The sequence below is a fragment of the Triticum aestivum genome, chromosome 7D (assembly GCF_018294505.1).
Source record: "Triticum aestivum cultivar Chinese Spring chromosome 7D, IWGSC CS RefSeq v2.1, whole genome shotgun sequence".
NCBI lineage: Eukaryota > Viridiplantae > Streptophyta > Magnoliopsida > Poales > Poaceae > Triticum > Triticum aestivum.
Window position 1 is genome coordinate 164,155,545 of NC_057814.1, and position 13,465 is coordinate 164,169,009.

Below are 13,465 nucleotides of genomic sequence, written 5' to 3' on the forward strand. Positions count from 1 at the left end.
TTGTCGGAATGCCAAAAAAAATTGCGAATGTCTGGATTCGAACTCGGGTTGTCTAGGAAAGAGCACGTAGCCGCTAGCAAGGCTGATGTTTCTTGCAACAAAAAGAAACTCTTTTTTCTTTCTATGCAACTCTCAAAGCCTGGGCCATGCGCCTATCTCAATTGCTCCTTTTGTCCCTCATCTGTTTTGTCCTTCGCATGGGCCGAGCTGGGCCTGGTCTAAGAAAAGAAACGACGTTCATTGTCAAACTAATTAGTCCCACCTTGCCCCTTTCAATTAAAGTGCACTAATTTATATAGGCCTATGAGTTTTACTACATCACCAAGCAGCCTTGGGTCGATTGAGGAAGGATGAGATGAGGCCAATTACACGAGAAATAAAAAGAAGGAAAGAGAAGCAAGATCACAGAAATAAGGAAGGAAAGGGAGGGAAAGATAAAAGGAAAGAGTAGGCCTTCTATATATGTGCTATTATTCGTGGGATAAATGTAATAGTGTTCAATAGTACAAACTTAGATACGCTGGTTGAAACCAGCGCAACGAACTAGCGGTGCTATGTAGCAATCAATATTAGCTAAATTATGAGCAACTTTATTTTTATTACGCTCAATTTTCAACGGAACCAACCCATGCAGATCGAGGAGCTTCTTCATCACCACAATAAAAATGACCCCCATGAAACAAACATATGTTGCCTCGCCGCAATTGCTCTTTTGCTTGTGAGCTTTGGGAGGCCCTCTGCCATATGGATGTAGATGATTAAGAAGAGTTCAAAAAAAACCATCTCATTTTTTTCAGAAAATTAAAAGTGTTTTTTGTCACCTGAAACTTGGTTAGGGCATGTACAATGCAGGCGCTAGGAATAAAATCCTGGCAACTTTTGCATCGTCCCGGCTACTTTCGACCTCAGACACATAACCTAGAGTCGGACACTAAAAAAAGTATACACAATGTAGCTGCTAGGGTTGTATGATTGTGCATGTTAATTTGCTCAAGATTTTAAACGCTCTTGCATTGGAGCCGGCCTTAGGGTGATATTTTTAACCTTGTCATATGTTGGTCATTAGCTATTAATGATGTTCGTGTATGATAACTGATTCCGCATGAGCTTGTCAGTTAATGCTAGCCTACATAGACAGTGTGTTATGTTGTGGATCAGCTCATCATCTTGAGATTGATCACATTTGGGTGCATTGTGATCACATAGACATCACAACTATCTCGGACAAGCGCCGGGGAAGAGGATAAGGTGCGAAAAGGCAAGGGGTGTTTGATATTGATTTTCACCCGTTGCAACACACGGGCCTTTTTGCTATCTATCCCTAATAATAAAGCACGGATTGACTTTGTCGGGTTCACCGTCATAATACGCTTCTTCCCGTGAATTTACGCTTTCCGTAAATTTTATAATTTTCTCCGTTTGCATACAAATCCACGTTTTCTTCGTCGATTGGTCCGGTCCGTCGCGATCATTCCTACGTCAAGTGCTTGGGCCACATCGCCACATTGGGCCTCAGCCCGCTATCAGGCTGTTGTGAAAATAAAGAAGGTGGAGAAAAATAATTGCTCACGGGGGATCGAGCTCACAACCTCCACTTCAATGTTGAGCGCTGCCACCAATTGAGACAAGTCATGTTTACATGTAAAAGTAGAGAGGATACGTATACATAGCGATCATGCTTCCCAAAAAGAAGGAATTAAGGGAGAAGAGGAATTATAAAGGAGAATTAAATCGGGCGCTCATATATGGAAGGAATGAAAGGGAAAAATATGGGGAGAGAGATGGTTTGGTGAAATTAATGGGAGATAGACCAGATCAAATCGCAGCAATCCCGAATTATGGGAGAAAGACCCCAATTAAATCTTACTCATACTACAAGTGGAATGGAATGGAGGAATTAATTAAAAGCGGATTGATGGATTTAATGGAGGCCGATTATTAATTAAAGAGACCGATTAAATCGGCATTCATGCACAATGCCTGGAATGGGTCCAAAATGTGCCAATATTCCACATGTTTTTTTAAATTACAATATTCCACAAGTTGAACAGAGAAAGATACTACAAGTGGCACGCAGGCTAAGATATCGGTTGTGATCTAGAAAAGTAGCCATGATAAACAGTGTACACATGTTTAATAAAATAAAAAGGAAAATAGATAATGTAAGATGAATATCTCTACTCCTAATGGACGAGTTGGTTGAATAGTCCCCCACTTTCGTTGGTTTTTTTTCGACTGGTTTTTTTCAACCGGTTTTTTTTCAACCGGTTTTTTCCATCCCCACGCCCACCCACCGAACCCCACCCACGCACAGTCCAAAAACCAGCACCCTTCCACTGGTTTTTTTTCGTAGGTTTTTTCGTCCGCTCCTCTCGATCCCTAGAACTCCCACGCCGCCGCCGCCCGCCCCTTCCAGGCCCCGCCCCCCAGCCCTAGCCGCAACCCCAACCCCATGGAGGTCGAGATCAAGCTCCGTCTCCCCGACGCGGCTGCACACCGGCGCCTCTCCTCCTTCCTCGCGCCCCGCCTGCTCCGCACCGACGCCCCAGCGCGGCCCCTCGCCGCCGCCACCGCCGCCCAGCGGGACGTCCGCCTCTACGGCACCGACGACCGCGACCCCTCCCGCGCCGTCCTCATGCTCAAGCGCCGCCCGCGCATCGACGCCGGCGTCAGCCGCGTTGAGGAGGTCGTGGAGCCCCTCGACCCCGCCCTCGCCCTCACCTGCGTCGACAACCCCGCCCGTCTCGACGCGGTCGACTCCCCCATCGTCCGGCTCGTCTTCGACGAGTACGGCGTCGGCGGGGACAAAGCGCCGTTCGTCTGCCTCGGCGGCTTCCGGAACACCCGCGGTGTGTATGAGCTCGAGGAGGGCGAGGGGCAGGGGCTCGTGCTAGACGGCAGCGGGCTGGGCCTGCGTTGGCGGTGCCGGCATTCCTCTCCTCCGACGAGCGGTGGCGGCGGCGGCACGGGACGCAGTGGGCCTGACCTGCGTCGGCGACAATGGGGGCCCTCTCCTCCGTCGAGCGGCGGCGGCGACGCGGGACGTAGTGGGCCCGGCCTGCATCGGCGGTGGCGGCGGCGGGATCCATCTCCTCCCTCAAGCAGCGGCGGCTTGGGACACGGTGGGCTTGGCCGCAAAGATGGATTTCTCTGGGGCATTCGATTACTGGCCTCTGTTCCTCGACTCGCGTCAGGGACGCATATGCCCATCCGGTCGTTCCTCCTCATGGTCAGCGACGCAGATGCGGCCGCTGTCGTTCCTCGCACAGCCGAAGGTACGGAACTCCTCTACGCGACGGTGAGACACACGATGTAGCCTTCTGCGCTCGAGCACCATGGCACCACGCCGTGTGAACGTCCCAGGGAGGCATACTGGTAGGGGTTGCACCATGTAGTGTGTGGATGCCCACCAAATGTTCGATGTGTTCCCCTAATTGATCTCTCTATATAGCTAGCCCTCTGTATTTCAGTCTCTCCCTGCTCTGCATGCCTTGCATCGTCCATATATGATCTTATTTTGTTTCAGTTTTTTTGCTAGATTTAACACTGTCATTTGTTTAAAACTTTAAATGTTATCCAGGTTGAACCATTGAAAGGGAGCACATAAAGCTGCAGAGGCACAACTTCTCTACTCCTAATGGACGAGTTGGTTGAATAGCCCCCCACTTTCGTTGGTTTTTTGACTGGTTTTTTTTCAACCGGTTTTTTCCATCCCCACGCCCACGCCCACCTACCGAACCCCACCCATGCACAGTCCAAAAACCAGCACCCTTCCACTGGTTTTTTTCGTAGGTTTTTTCGTCCGCTCCTCTCGATCCCTAGAACTCCCACGCCGCCGCCGCCCGCCCCTTCCAGGCCCCGCCCCCCCCAGCCCTAGCCGCAACCCCAACCCCATGGAGGTCGAGATCAAGCTCCGTCTCCCCGACGCGGCTGCACACCGGCGCCTCTCCTCCTTCCTCGCGCCCCGCCTGCTCCGCACCGACGCCCCAGCGCGGCCCCTCGCCGCCGCCACCGCCGCCCAGCGGGACGTCCGCCTCTACGGCACCGACGACCGCGACCCCTCCCGCGCCGTCCTCACGCTCAAGCGCCGCCCGCGCATCGACGCCAGCGTCAGCCGCGTTGAGGAGGTCGTGGAGCCCCTCGACCCCGCCCTCGCCCTCACCTGCGTCGACAACCCCGCCCGTCTCGACGCGGTCGACTCCCCCATCGTCCGGCTCGTCTCCGACGAGTACGGCGTCGGCGGGGACAAAGCGCCGTTCGTCTGCCTCGGCGGCTTCCGGAACACCCGCTGTGTGTATGAGCTCGAGGAGGGCGAGGGGCAGGGGCTCGTGCTAGACGGCAGCGGGCTGGGCCTACGTTGGCGGTGCCGGCATTCCTCTCCTCCGACGAGCGGTAGCGGCGGCGGCACGGGACGCAGTGGGCCTGACCTGCGTCGGCGACAATGGGGGCCCTCTCCTCCGTCGAGCGGCGGCGGCGGCGCGGGACGTAGTGGGCCCGGCCTGCATCGGCGGTGGCGGCGGCGGGATCCATCTCCTCCCTCAAGCAGCGGCGGCTTGGGACACGGTGGGCTTGGCCGCAAAGATGGATTTCTCTGGGGCATTCGATTACTGGCCTCTGTTCCTCGACTCGCGCCAGGGACGCATATGCCCATCCGGTCGTTCCTCCTCATGGTCAGCGACGCAGATGCGGCCGCTGTCATTCCTCGCACAGCCGAAGGTACGGAACTCCTCTACGCGACGGTGAGACACACGATGTAGCCTTCTGCGCTCGAGCACCATGGCACCACGCCATGTGAACGTCCCAGGGAGGCATACTGGTAGGGGTTGCACCATGTAGCGTGTGGATGCCCACCAAATGTTCGATGTGTTCCCCTAATTGATCTCTCTATATAGCTAGCCCTCTGTATTTCAGTCTCTCCCTGCTCTGCATGCCTTGCGTCGTCCATATATGATCTTATTTTGTTTCAGTTTTTTTGCTAGATTTAACACTGTCATTTGTTTAAAACTTTAAATGTTATCCAGGTTGAACCATTGAAAGGGAGCACATAAAGCTGCAGAGGCACAACTCCAAAGGAAACAGCACGGTGATGTTTTTCTATATGTTCAGTGTGTCTATAAACCAACATGCTGACTGCTAAAGTTCTTGCGGGCGTGATTGCTTTAATTTTAGAAGGCACTGATGTAACACAGGAAATAGTTACTACTGAAGAAATCATTTTTGCAACACTCAATCTTGAGTCTGCACTTGCTAACAGAGATGCACCCAAAACAATGTACTCCTGATTGTTTGCTTGGTAACATCCTCTCGTAGAAAACTTAAATTAGATTCTTTTTACTTCCTAATCTTTACATTTTGCATTTTAATTATTATCCTATATGCACAGGATCTTAGACAAATATTGTTAATGTCTACATTGGAAAGGATCCAAACTCTAAACAAGTGATTGGTGAATAATTTTTTATCTAGGTTCAGAAGTTGATAATCCGCTACAGTTCTTTCATTTTGCAGGCAACCTCGGGTATGATGAAACGGCTTTCTTTTGCTTCCGCCGTCACATTGCTGAATACGACTTTGAATCTCAGCTGCACTTGACTGCACCTTCTATCTTGATCCACTTGACAACTTATAATTTGCACGAGCATTCCCCTGCATAGTTTGTCCTTGGTCTGAAAGAACAATTCCTGATGATATATTCCAAATCAGGTTGTTGCCTGGATCCTATGAACAATATGTACAGTCACGCTGTCGTTATCCGTTAACCATCATGTAAGTTTTCACTACAGTTTGTTTCGGTTCCATTTCAGAATCCCCAAATCATTCAAGAGTGCGCGACGCACAAGGCTGTAATGTTTCCGCACTTGCATCCATAGAAGGGTGTTGGTAAATTCTGTTTTCGATGGATTTTGAAGGGAACTTCTGTTTTTATCGAGGATGAGACAATACTAAGAGACTAACAAGAACACAGTTAATTACTGGATCATCCATGTTTCCTAGCCGTGAATAGAACCTGCTGTGGTAACTTTCTTGTGGCTCTTGAAATAATTCCAGTGAAACTGAATCATTCAGTCATGCCTTCACTTAAGTAAACAATGGCTCTGGGTACTGGGATCTCTCATCTTGGTTATTTTTATATATTGCATTGCAAAACCAGAAGCTCAAGCTAGGCTAGGCTCACAGAATAATGATGATGATTACTTAGCTAAAATCCTAAAATCTAGAACTCCCTACCCATTTGCTCTAGCTGGCAGCAAGAATAATGAACAGAAAGCACCGTGCCCGGTTGCGTCGTGAATATGCCTAATCAAGTTCCATATGGATAGAATTTCATTGTGTTTGCCTTGTGAAATGGATGCAGATGTGGTCATTGAAGTTTGATCTGGTCGCGGACAGATGCGTCGAGCTGCATATTTAACCAGGTATATTTAATCATTTCACAGTTATTTAACCAGTGCTAATACAAATAAAAAGATGTGGCAACATTTCAACCAGATACTTCATCGATTTGTTTTCGACCAGAAGTGGGTTTGGATTAATAGTTGATATATTGCTATTATTAGGAGCACTCATATTTCAGAATTTTGGTTAAATTGGTTGTGTATTGTATAGCTGATATTGATATGTTGCACAATATTCAAGCCCATTGATATATTGCAGCCATATATTTCCTATTTCTTGGTGAATTGGGATTGCAATTGATATCCCAGTCGTAAGAGTTCGAGTGCGAGTCCATCGTGATATGCACTTCCATCCCTATTTTCTGTTTTTTGGTGAGTATATATTCTTGATTTCAGTTTTTGTAATGGTTATTTAAGTGGATATGATAAATCGATAATTACGAAGAATGGGAATGCGATGGGCAAGAAAAATATACGAGAAGAATCAAGAAAAATTCTGTATTTGAAATGGAACGGAACTATACATATTGCAATCCAGACATACTATGCAATCAAACTGGTAGAATCCATGTGCCCTGTTGTGATTTCAGTTACTTTCAAGTTTCAGCATTTTTCTGGTGATTTTGATCTCTTGTCCAATGTTTATATGTCTGCAAAGCTTCAGTATAAGTGGCTAATGACCATATCCAAGGTGGCATTCAATGAATGACAACACCAGACCGGGAAGTTCATGGCGCATCTCTACGATGCATTTTTCTTCTTCTTTGGAAGCTTGTTTCAAGTTCGTTGTTTGATTAGCTGATTATAAGAAACAGTTTATGCCACCTGAAATATCAAAATGCATGCCGATTCATTCCTATTTGATAAATTTATAATGGTTTGTATGCTAAATATCATTTTTATGTGACATAATGAATGGACATGCTAACTGGTAATTATGGGAACGTCATGCTAATTTTTTTTCTATGTGATATGATGAATGGACCTGGAGGTTGCCCCATGGGCCCGTCGCCATTGGTTGAGGTGAAGCAGGTGAATAAGAAGGGGGTGGCAACGAAGGTGGCGGAGTGGCAGATGGCAGAGGTGGAGATCAGCAATTAATTCAAGAGGGAGGTGGTTGTCGTCAACGGCTCAGAGGCAGAGCAGGTGGACATGGCCTATTCCTTGCTCAACAAGATTGATGTGATTAAAATGAGCAAAAAATATCTCTGTTTTATTTTCATTTTTTGCATTTTATTTTCTACTGAAAATTCACCGAGCAATTACACTTGATTTGAACATGATTTGTATCTTCTTATGTCTGCATGTATCATAATTTCTTGGAACTGGAGAATAACATGAAGCTTTAAAACATTTTCAACATAGAAAAAGAGTTAGCCTCACAGATTAACACAGTTACTAAATTGCAAAATAATTTTTTTACAAGAATTAGCATGGTTCAGAGACTGAGTAGATCTTTGATTGCTGATGCAATCGGTCAGTGTGATGATTATCTAGCAAACCATTTCTATCCCCCAAATAAAATAAAATTGGAGTTCCTCAGCCATACATTCTTGCTTTGATAAAAGGCTTGAAAGAAACTAATTCACTATGGAATATGACTTGCTTTGAGCTTGGAGGAGTGCCTGCAATCTAAGCATCGTATTTCCTTTACATTCCCGATTCTTCCATTGACTGTGTACAAAGGGAGACGTGTCTATATCCCAATATCCATATCATTTTTCGGAAACTAAGAGATGCTTGTTTAGAGCCATAGACGACCATGTCCGGGTGAAAACTAAGAGATGCAGCTTTCAAGAATCTAAATATTTTATCAATTTTTTTGTATGTTCATACTTTTTCCGGGGGATGGTCCGCCATAATGGTTCTGTACTAATTAAGTTACGACTTCTGAACTTTGATGCAATTTTTGGCATATGCACATTTTGGCACGATGATGGGATCATGGATCGATGGTGTCATTGTCAGCAACTCAAGCCCAAGACCAAGCATATTGTTACAATTTACAGAAAATGTGGGATGCTTCAAATGGGAAATGGTATGTGGTGGGTATGGTTTAATATGAACAATATGTCATGTTTCCTGCATAGAATATTTTACTCATGTTACTATCGTTTATCTATGCCTTGCATTGGCTGGTTATGCAGTATCATGCTTATGTGAGCCAAGTCAGCCAACATTTCTGTTTAGATCGGAACATGGCGAATTGGCAACCAATGCATCATATATTTTGCCCATTCACGAACCCGGTAAATATTTTGACAATTTAAGACTACAATACATATGTATTTCACTATAGTAAGCTACAGTTTTGTATGATGTTTCATTTTCACCAAAATTTACATCATTCCAAGAGGAGATAATTTGTAATGACTTTCCAACAACTGAGAAACACACTATTCCTACAATCTGTACCACGCTATTACTAAGATAAATTCTATATTGCGGTTTGGAGGGAGTGGTTATAGGCGCATTTGGCTGCCTCGACGATGCAGACGACCAAGTCTAGGGCATGCGCGCAACACCCTCTTGAACATGGCCAACTGATGGACGACAATGGGGGTTGACACATGACTATGTATGTGAACACTTGTTGTTCGTCTTCATCCCCTCGCACTCGCCCATGGAGCAGAGGGCGGCCGCCGGCGCCGGCACTCGTCCGGCCGACTTCGACCATCCCCCGAGACGCTGCGGCCACCGGCGAGCTTGGGAGAGAGCGCCGCCTCCGTCCCGTCTGGACACAGATGCCGAGGAGGGTAGAGGTGGCGGCGGCTTCGGTGACCGCGGAGGAGGCCGTCGGCCATGGTGGTGGACAGCGATTTGGTCGCTCCCGAGATGAACTAGAGAGGGGAAGAGCTTCGCCGAGGTCTCAGGGATCCAATGTCCATCCATCCATCTTGTTCCTTATTTAACATGAACAAATGGAGGTGGGGTGGGGGTGTAGGGAGGGGGAACAGCATGAAGATGGGTGGCACTATACATTTTTCTAGCAGTAACATTTGGCCAGCTTCTTATGATGTGTATGAATAGTTGATTTGTTCATTTTGATTTATAACCTTGTTGATGTTCACCTCTACCAGATTTCCATAATGGAACATCGCCCGGTGTATTTGAAGGTTGGCAGTTTAGATGGGCCAACCAATGAGTGAGCTTATGTCAAAATAAGCATAACATCTGTTTGATTCTTCTAGGGGTCACAACATGGTAAAAGATGCCCAGGCACACATCATTTTAGGGGTCATGTCATGCTTGATGTGTGAGAATTCAAACTTGTATGGCTTTGATGTATAAATGCATTATTCATAATGAAAATAATACCATTATGTGTTTAAAAATTATGTCATAATTCTGAAAAAAATTGGCATACTCTACCAGATAAATAAGTGATAATGGTAAAAAAAAACTTTCTTTGGGAAGTCTCATGTCTAGAAGATTGAAACATTGAGATATTAGAAAGTGTGCATTAGTACTCCCTATGGAGAACCAGCCGGCTAGGGAATGAGAATAGCGACACGAGCTCTATATTTCTATGATGTGTTTGTATTTGAATTAAGAAAAAGGCAAATTATAAAAATTGTTCTATGTCTTGATAAAAGTTTAAAGAAATATGGATAATAGTGTATGCACACCATCAATACACACATGCACTCACACATGGATGGGACCGCCACTATTCTAATCATTCAACTACTGGTTGGTTTCAATAACATTTCTTAGGCGGTGCACATGCCATTTTGTCTCCTTTGCCATGGACCATGAATTGGCTGAACTCAAGGCTTGTTGACGCGGTGCTCAGCTTGCTCGTGAATTTGACGCGGCAAAGCTTATCTTGGAGATAGACTCAAAAACACTGGCACATTAAGAAGCTCAAAATTTGATAGATAAATCTATGGCCTATTGTTGAGGAGGTAAAGGAGTTAATGCGACTAAGGGAGGAGTTTAGGGTGGCATGGGTGAGATACTCGACTAATGGATCTTCTCACTGGCTAGCGAAGGAGGGTTGCACGAATAAGTTATGTAAAACACAACCCATTACAAAAAACATTTTTATTTGAGTTGTCAATAAAAGCATCTATAGTCAGATCTAGCAAATCCGCCCCCCTGAACGTCCACGAATGCGCCCGGTCAGTGTCTATTTTTAGCCTCTATTTGTCCGTCCATGCATACATACTCCTCATTTTGTCCCTCATATGTCTAGTGACTTGCATGTGATTGGTGGAGATGAAAAAAGAGAGAAAGAACAGAAAGAAAAGGTTATCCGGGGTGGGTCGCGTCCTACGTGACAGATTGACCCGATGCATCCGCGAGCCCTAATATTCTCCCCATATTTGGTGTCAATATGGGAGTTTGCGGACAACCATGAGTTATAAGGATGATATGAGGAGTCCGGTTGGGTCACCCTTTCCCTCTCTCCTGTTCGGTCACTGACCGGGCGAGTGCGTCGTGAACGTTTGAGTAGGATTTGAGGGGACCATAGCTGTATATGCTCTAATATTATTGTGTTTGATAGTATGATGTGTGTTAGCTGATTGTCAAAAAAATGTGTCTTAGTTTAGACGACATTGTTTTTGGTTATCATAACTAAGTGAGTAGCATCTTAATGTTTTCAAAAGCCCGTGGCAACGCACGGGCGTTCTACTAGTATTGAAAGTTTTTCAAAAAAAGGAAATATACTTACTCCTTATATGCGACAATCATTGTGTACCAAATGGTTTAAGGCGTGACTGGTATGCAATTACTCCGAATAGTAATGTTTTCTCTTTTTGTTGGACGTTGCTTATCTCCTTTGATTACTAAGCCTTTTAATATCTTTGATTTTTTACTTCCTGTTTTGATGTCAGCTTCACGTTAGCTTCACAAGTGAAACACGAACACGAGGTGCATCATTTTGCTTCTAACATCAGGGAATTTCTTTTCTTTCTTGAAGTATTAGCGAATTATCACTCTTTGTGTCAAGAATATGGTCCTTGGTACTTTAATTTACTTCTAATATTGTTATGCTACCTGCAACATTATTTAAATAGTAAATTGTATTTTGAGTTTATAACCATTTTCATTTTGTACCGTTGCAACGCACGGGCCTTTTTGCTATCTCTCCCTAATAATAATAAACCACGGATTGACTTTGTCGGGTTCACCGTCACAATACGCTTTCTTTTCATGTCGTAATACGCTTTTACAATTCGTGTAGACAAAATAAAAATCCAAGGTGGTACTATTCCCGAGAGCTCTAACAGTCGAGCTTTGGATGAAACCTCGTGTACGTAATCGGGCCGGCCCAGTCGAGCTTTGGCTGAAACCTCGCATATGTAATCGGGCCGGCCCATAACCAGGAAACAAGAACGTAAAAATAGCACGAAAAACAAAACCACACATGATGGGTTCGATCTCGCGACCTCACGCTAGGTAGCAGGGACGCCAACCACATGAGCTAGCTGTTGATTATGCTCAAATTGCAGCGCCCCAGTTAAAGTAGTTTAGCGACAGGTCTATTTATTTTTCTTAAATATTTTCAACAATTCTTGGAAACAAGTGTGGACGATTTTCCTTAAAATATTTGAATATGAATACGTTTTTAAAATCGTCAATAAATATCGAAAATTCGAACAAATTTTGCAATTCCAAATGTTTATTTATTTTTGATATACGTTGTATTTTTAGAAGAATATACATTGAACTTTTTTTTACATAAATTTAACAATTTTACATACAAATTGAACATTTTTCTCCCGTTGCAACACATGGGTCTGTCGGGTTCACCGTCACAATACGCTTCTTTCCGTGATTTTACGCTTTCAGTTTGAATTTAAAATATATTCAAGGTGGTACTAAATTTTAGAATTTCCGTCCGTCTTGACTTGTCCGTACGTCAGCTTTCATCTCGCGTCCTCAAATATTAGATTCAACCTAGGCAGCCCATTATTCTGGTCCACCTAGCCCAACAAACAAATAGAAATCAGAGAGCTAAGACGAGGGCGGACTCTCGATCAGTTTGGAGTTTTCCCTTGACCCTCCCATAAATATGGGCTCAAGATTCAGGAAAGAGAGAAGGGGAGGAGGTGGATCCCTGGAGGCGGAAGGAGCCGGTTGACGGCCGATCTGACGGGGCACTTCATCTCGACCATGAGACCGCGGTAGTGTACGGTCGCACACATCAGCCATCTCATCAAGCGAGGACGCGGGGGCGCTGCCATCGCTGCTTTTGAGAACCCACCGGTCCAGCGGACAACCATGGTCAATTGGAGCTGCTAAGACAGCGGCGGCGCGGGCGCGCAACCCCATTTTGAGGTGTGGTGGCTCGTGTCAAGGAGCCAACCATGATTTAGAAGGAACGATTTGATTATCTTCTCATGTACGTGAATAATACAGTCTGATCAGCACACAATTGAAGACTTTGAGATCGATCAAACGCCATTGGCCGAAGTTGCTCGTTCAGCTGGTTCGTCAATTGGTCCTTCTGACCGCCAACAATACGGCCATATGGGAACTAGAAAACCAATGCATACAACCACGAGATCATGATCCAGAAAAACCTGATCCACCACTGATCCGCTGCTCTGGCTACCGTTCGTCGTCGAGCGCCTGCACCGTTCCCGCGCCGCCCTCTGCCCATACTGTACTCACAAATCACCATGTCGTCTTCCTTGACTGGAAACTCCAGGAAAGATGGCTTTATCACATTGAAGCACCGCGGCCGCCGCCGCTATAACCAATGCCACAAGTAATATCTGGGTGATCAGGGCACCGGATGACGATTAGCTGGATGCATGCTTATCAACTGAGGGCAAGCAGCTAGATGCATGTACGGATGATTACTGCAGGCGGACCGAGATAAAAGTACTAACAACTTCGAGCACGTCACGTCCTCAGGTGTGTTCCTATGCATATGTCATTATGTGCATGAAGCAAATAGCTAGATGCAGTATTGACATTAACTAAACTGAATTATACTTCAAGATACTTTTTATTTTCTATTAGTGCCACATCTGTCACAATCTATATCCACAATTACTCACGCTTGTCGTCGTCTCCATAAAAAACTCAAGGTCTATCCGAAGTAAATATATTTG

The 13,465-nt window shown here is 45.5% G+C and overlaps 2 protein-coding genes across 10 annotated transcripts; both read left to right on the plus strand.

The window, feature by feature from the left end:
• Positions 1-2,430: 2,430 nt before the first annotated feature.
• LOC123171004 (uncharacterized) lies at positions 2,431-3,585 on the plus strand. The gene is made up of 2 exons (XM_044588685.1): positions 2,431-3,275; positions 3,581-3,585. The coding sequence occupies exons 1-2, from the start codon at positions 2,453-2,455 to the stop codon at positions 3,583-3,585; spliced, it is 828 nt and encodes a 275-aa protein (XP_044444620.1). The 5' UTR covers positions 2,431-2,452.
• A 281-nt stretch (positions 3,586-3,866) lies between these two features.
• On the plus strand, positions 3,867-9,628 carry LOC123168897 (uncharacterized). Of its 9 annotated transcripts, none has more exons than XR_006484543.1 (3): positions 3,867-7,541; positions 8,364-8,433; positions 8,543-9,628. XR_006484543.1 is itself a non-coding variant. In XM_044586760.1 (2 exons), exons 1-2 carry the CDS (start codon positions 3,894-3,896, stop codon positions 5,024-5,026), a joined length of 828 nt encoding a protein of 275 aa, XP_044442695.1. In that variant the 5' UTR covers positions 3,867-3,893; the 3' UTR covers positions 5,027-7,748. The 9 variants fall into 9 exon arrangements, 1 of the variants encoding a protein (XP_044442695.1); XR_006484547.1 differs by lacking the exons at positions 8,364-8,433; positions 8,543-9,628 and having other exon boundaries at positions 3,867-6,015; positions 6,356-6,416; positions 7,387-7,748; XR_006484549.1 differs by lacking the exons at positions 8,364-8,433; positions 8,543-9,628 and having other exon boundaries at positions 3,867-5,766; positions 6,356-6,416; positions 7,387-7,748.
• The last annotated feature ends 3,837 nt before the right edge of the window (positions 9,629-13,465 follow it).

What these genes read in the sequence shown, in the direction of transcription:
- LOC123171004 (XM_044588685.1), top strand. Translation starts at nt 2,453, where the DNA reads ATGGAGGTCGAGATCAAGCTCCGTCTCCCCGACGCGGCTGCACACCGG.
- LOC123168897 (XM_044586760.1), top strand. Translation starts at nt 3,894, where the DNA reads ATGGAGGTCGAGATCAAGCTCCGTCTCCCCGACGCGGCTGCACACCGG.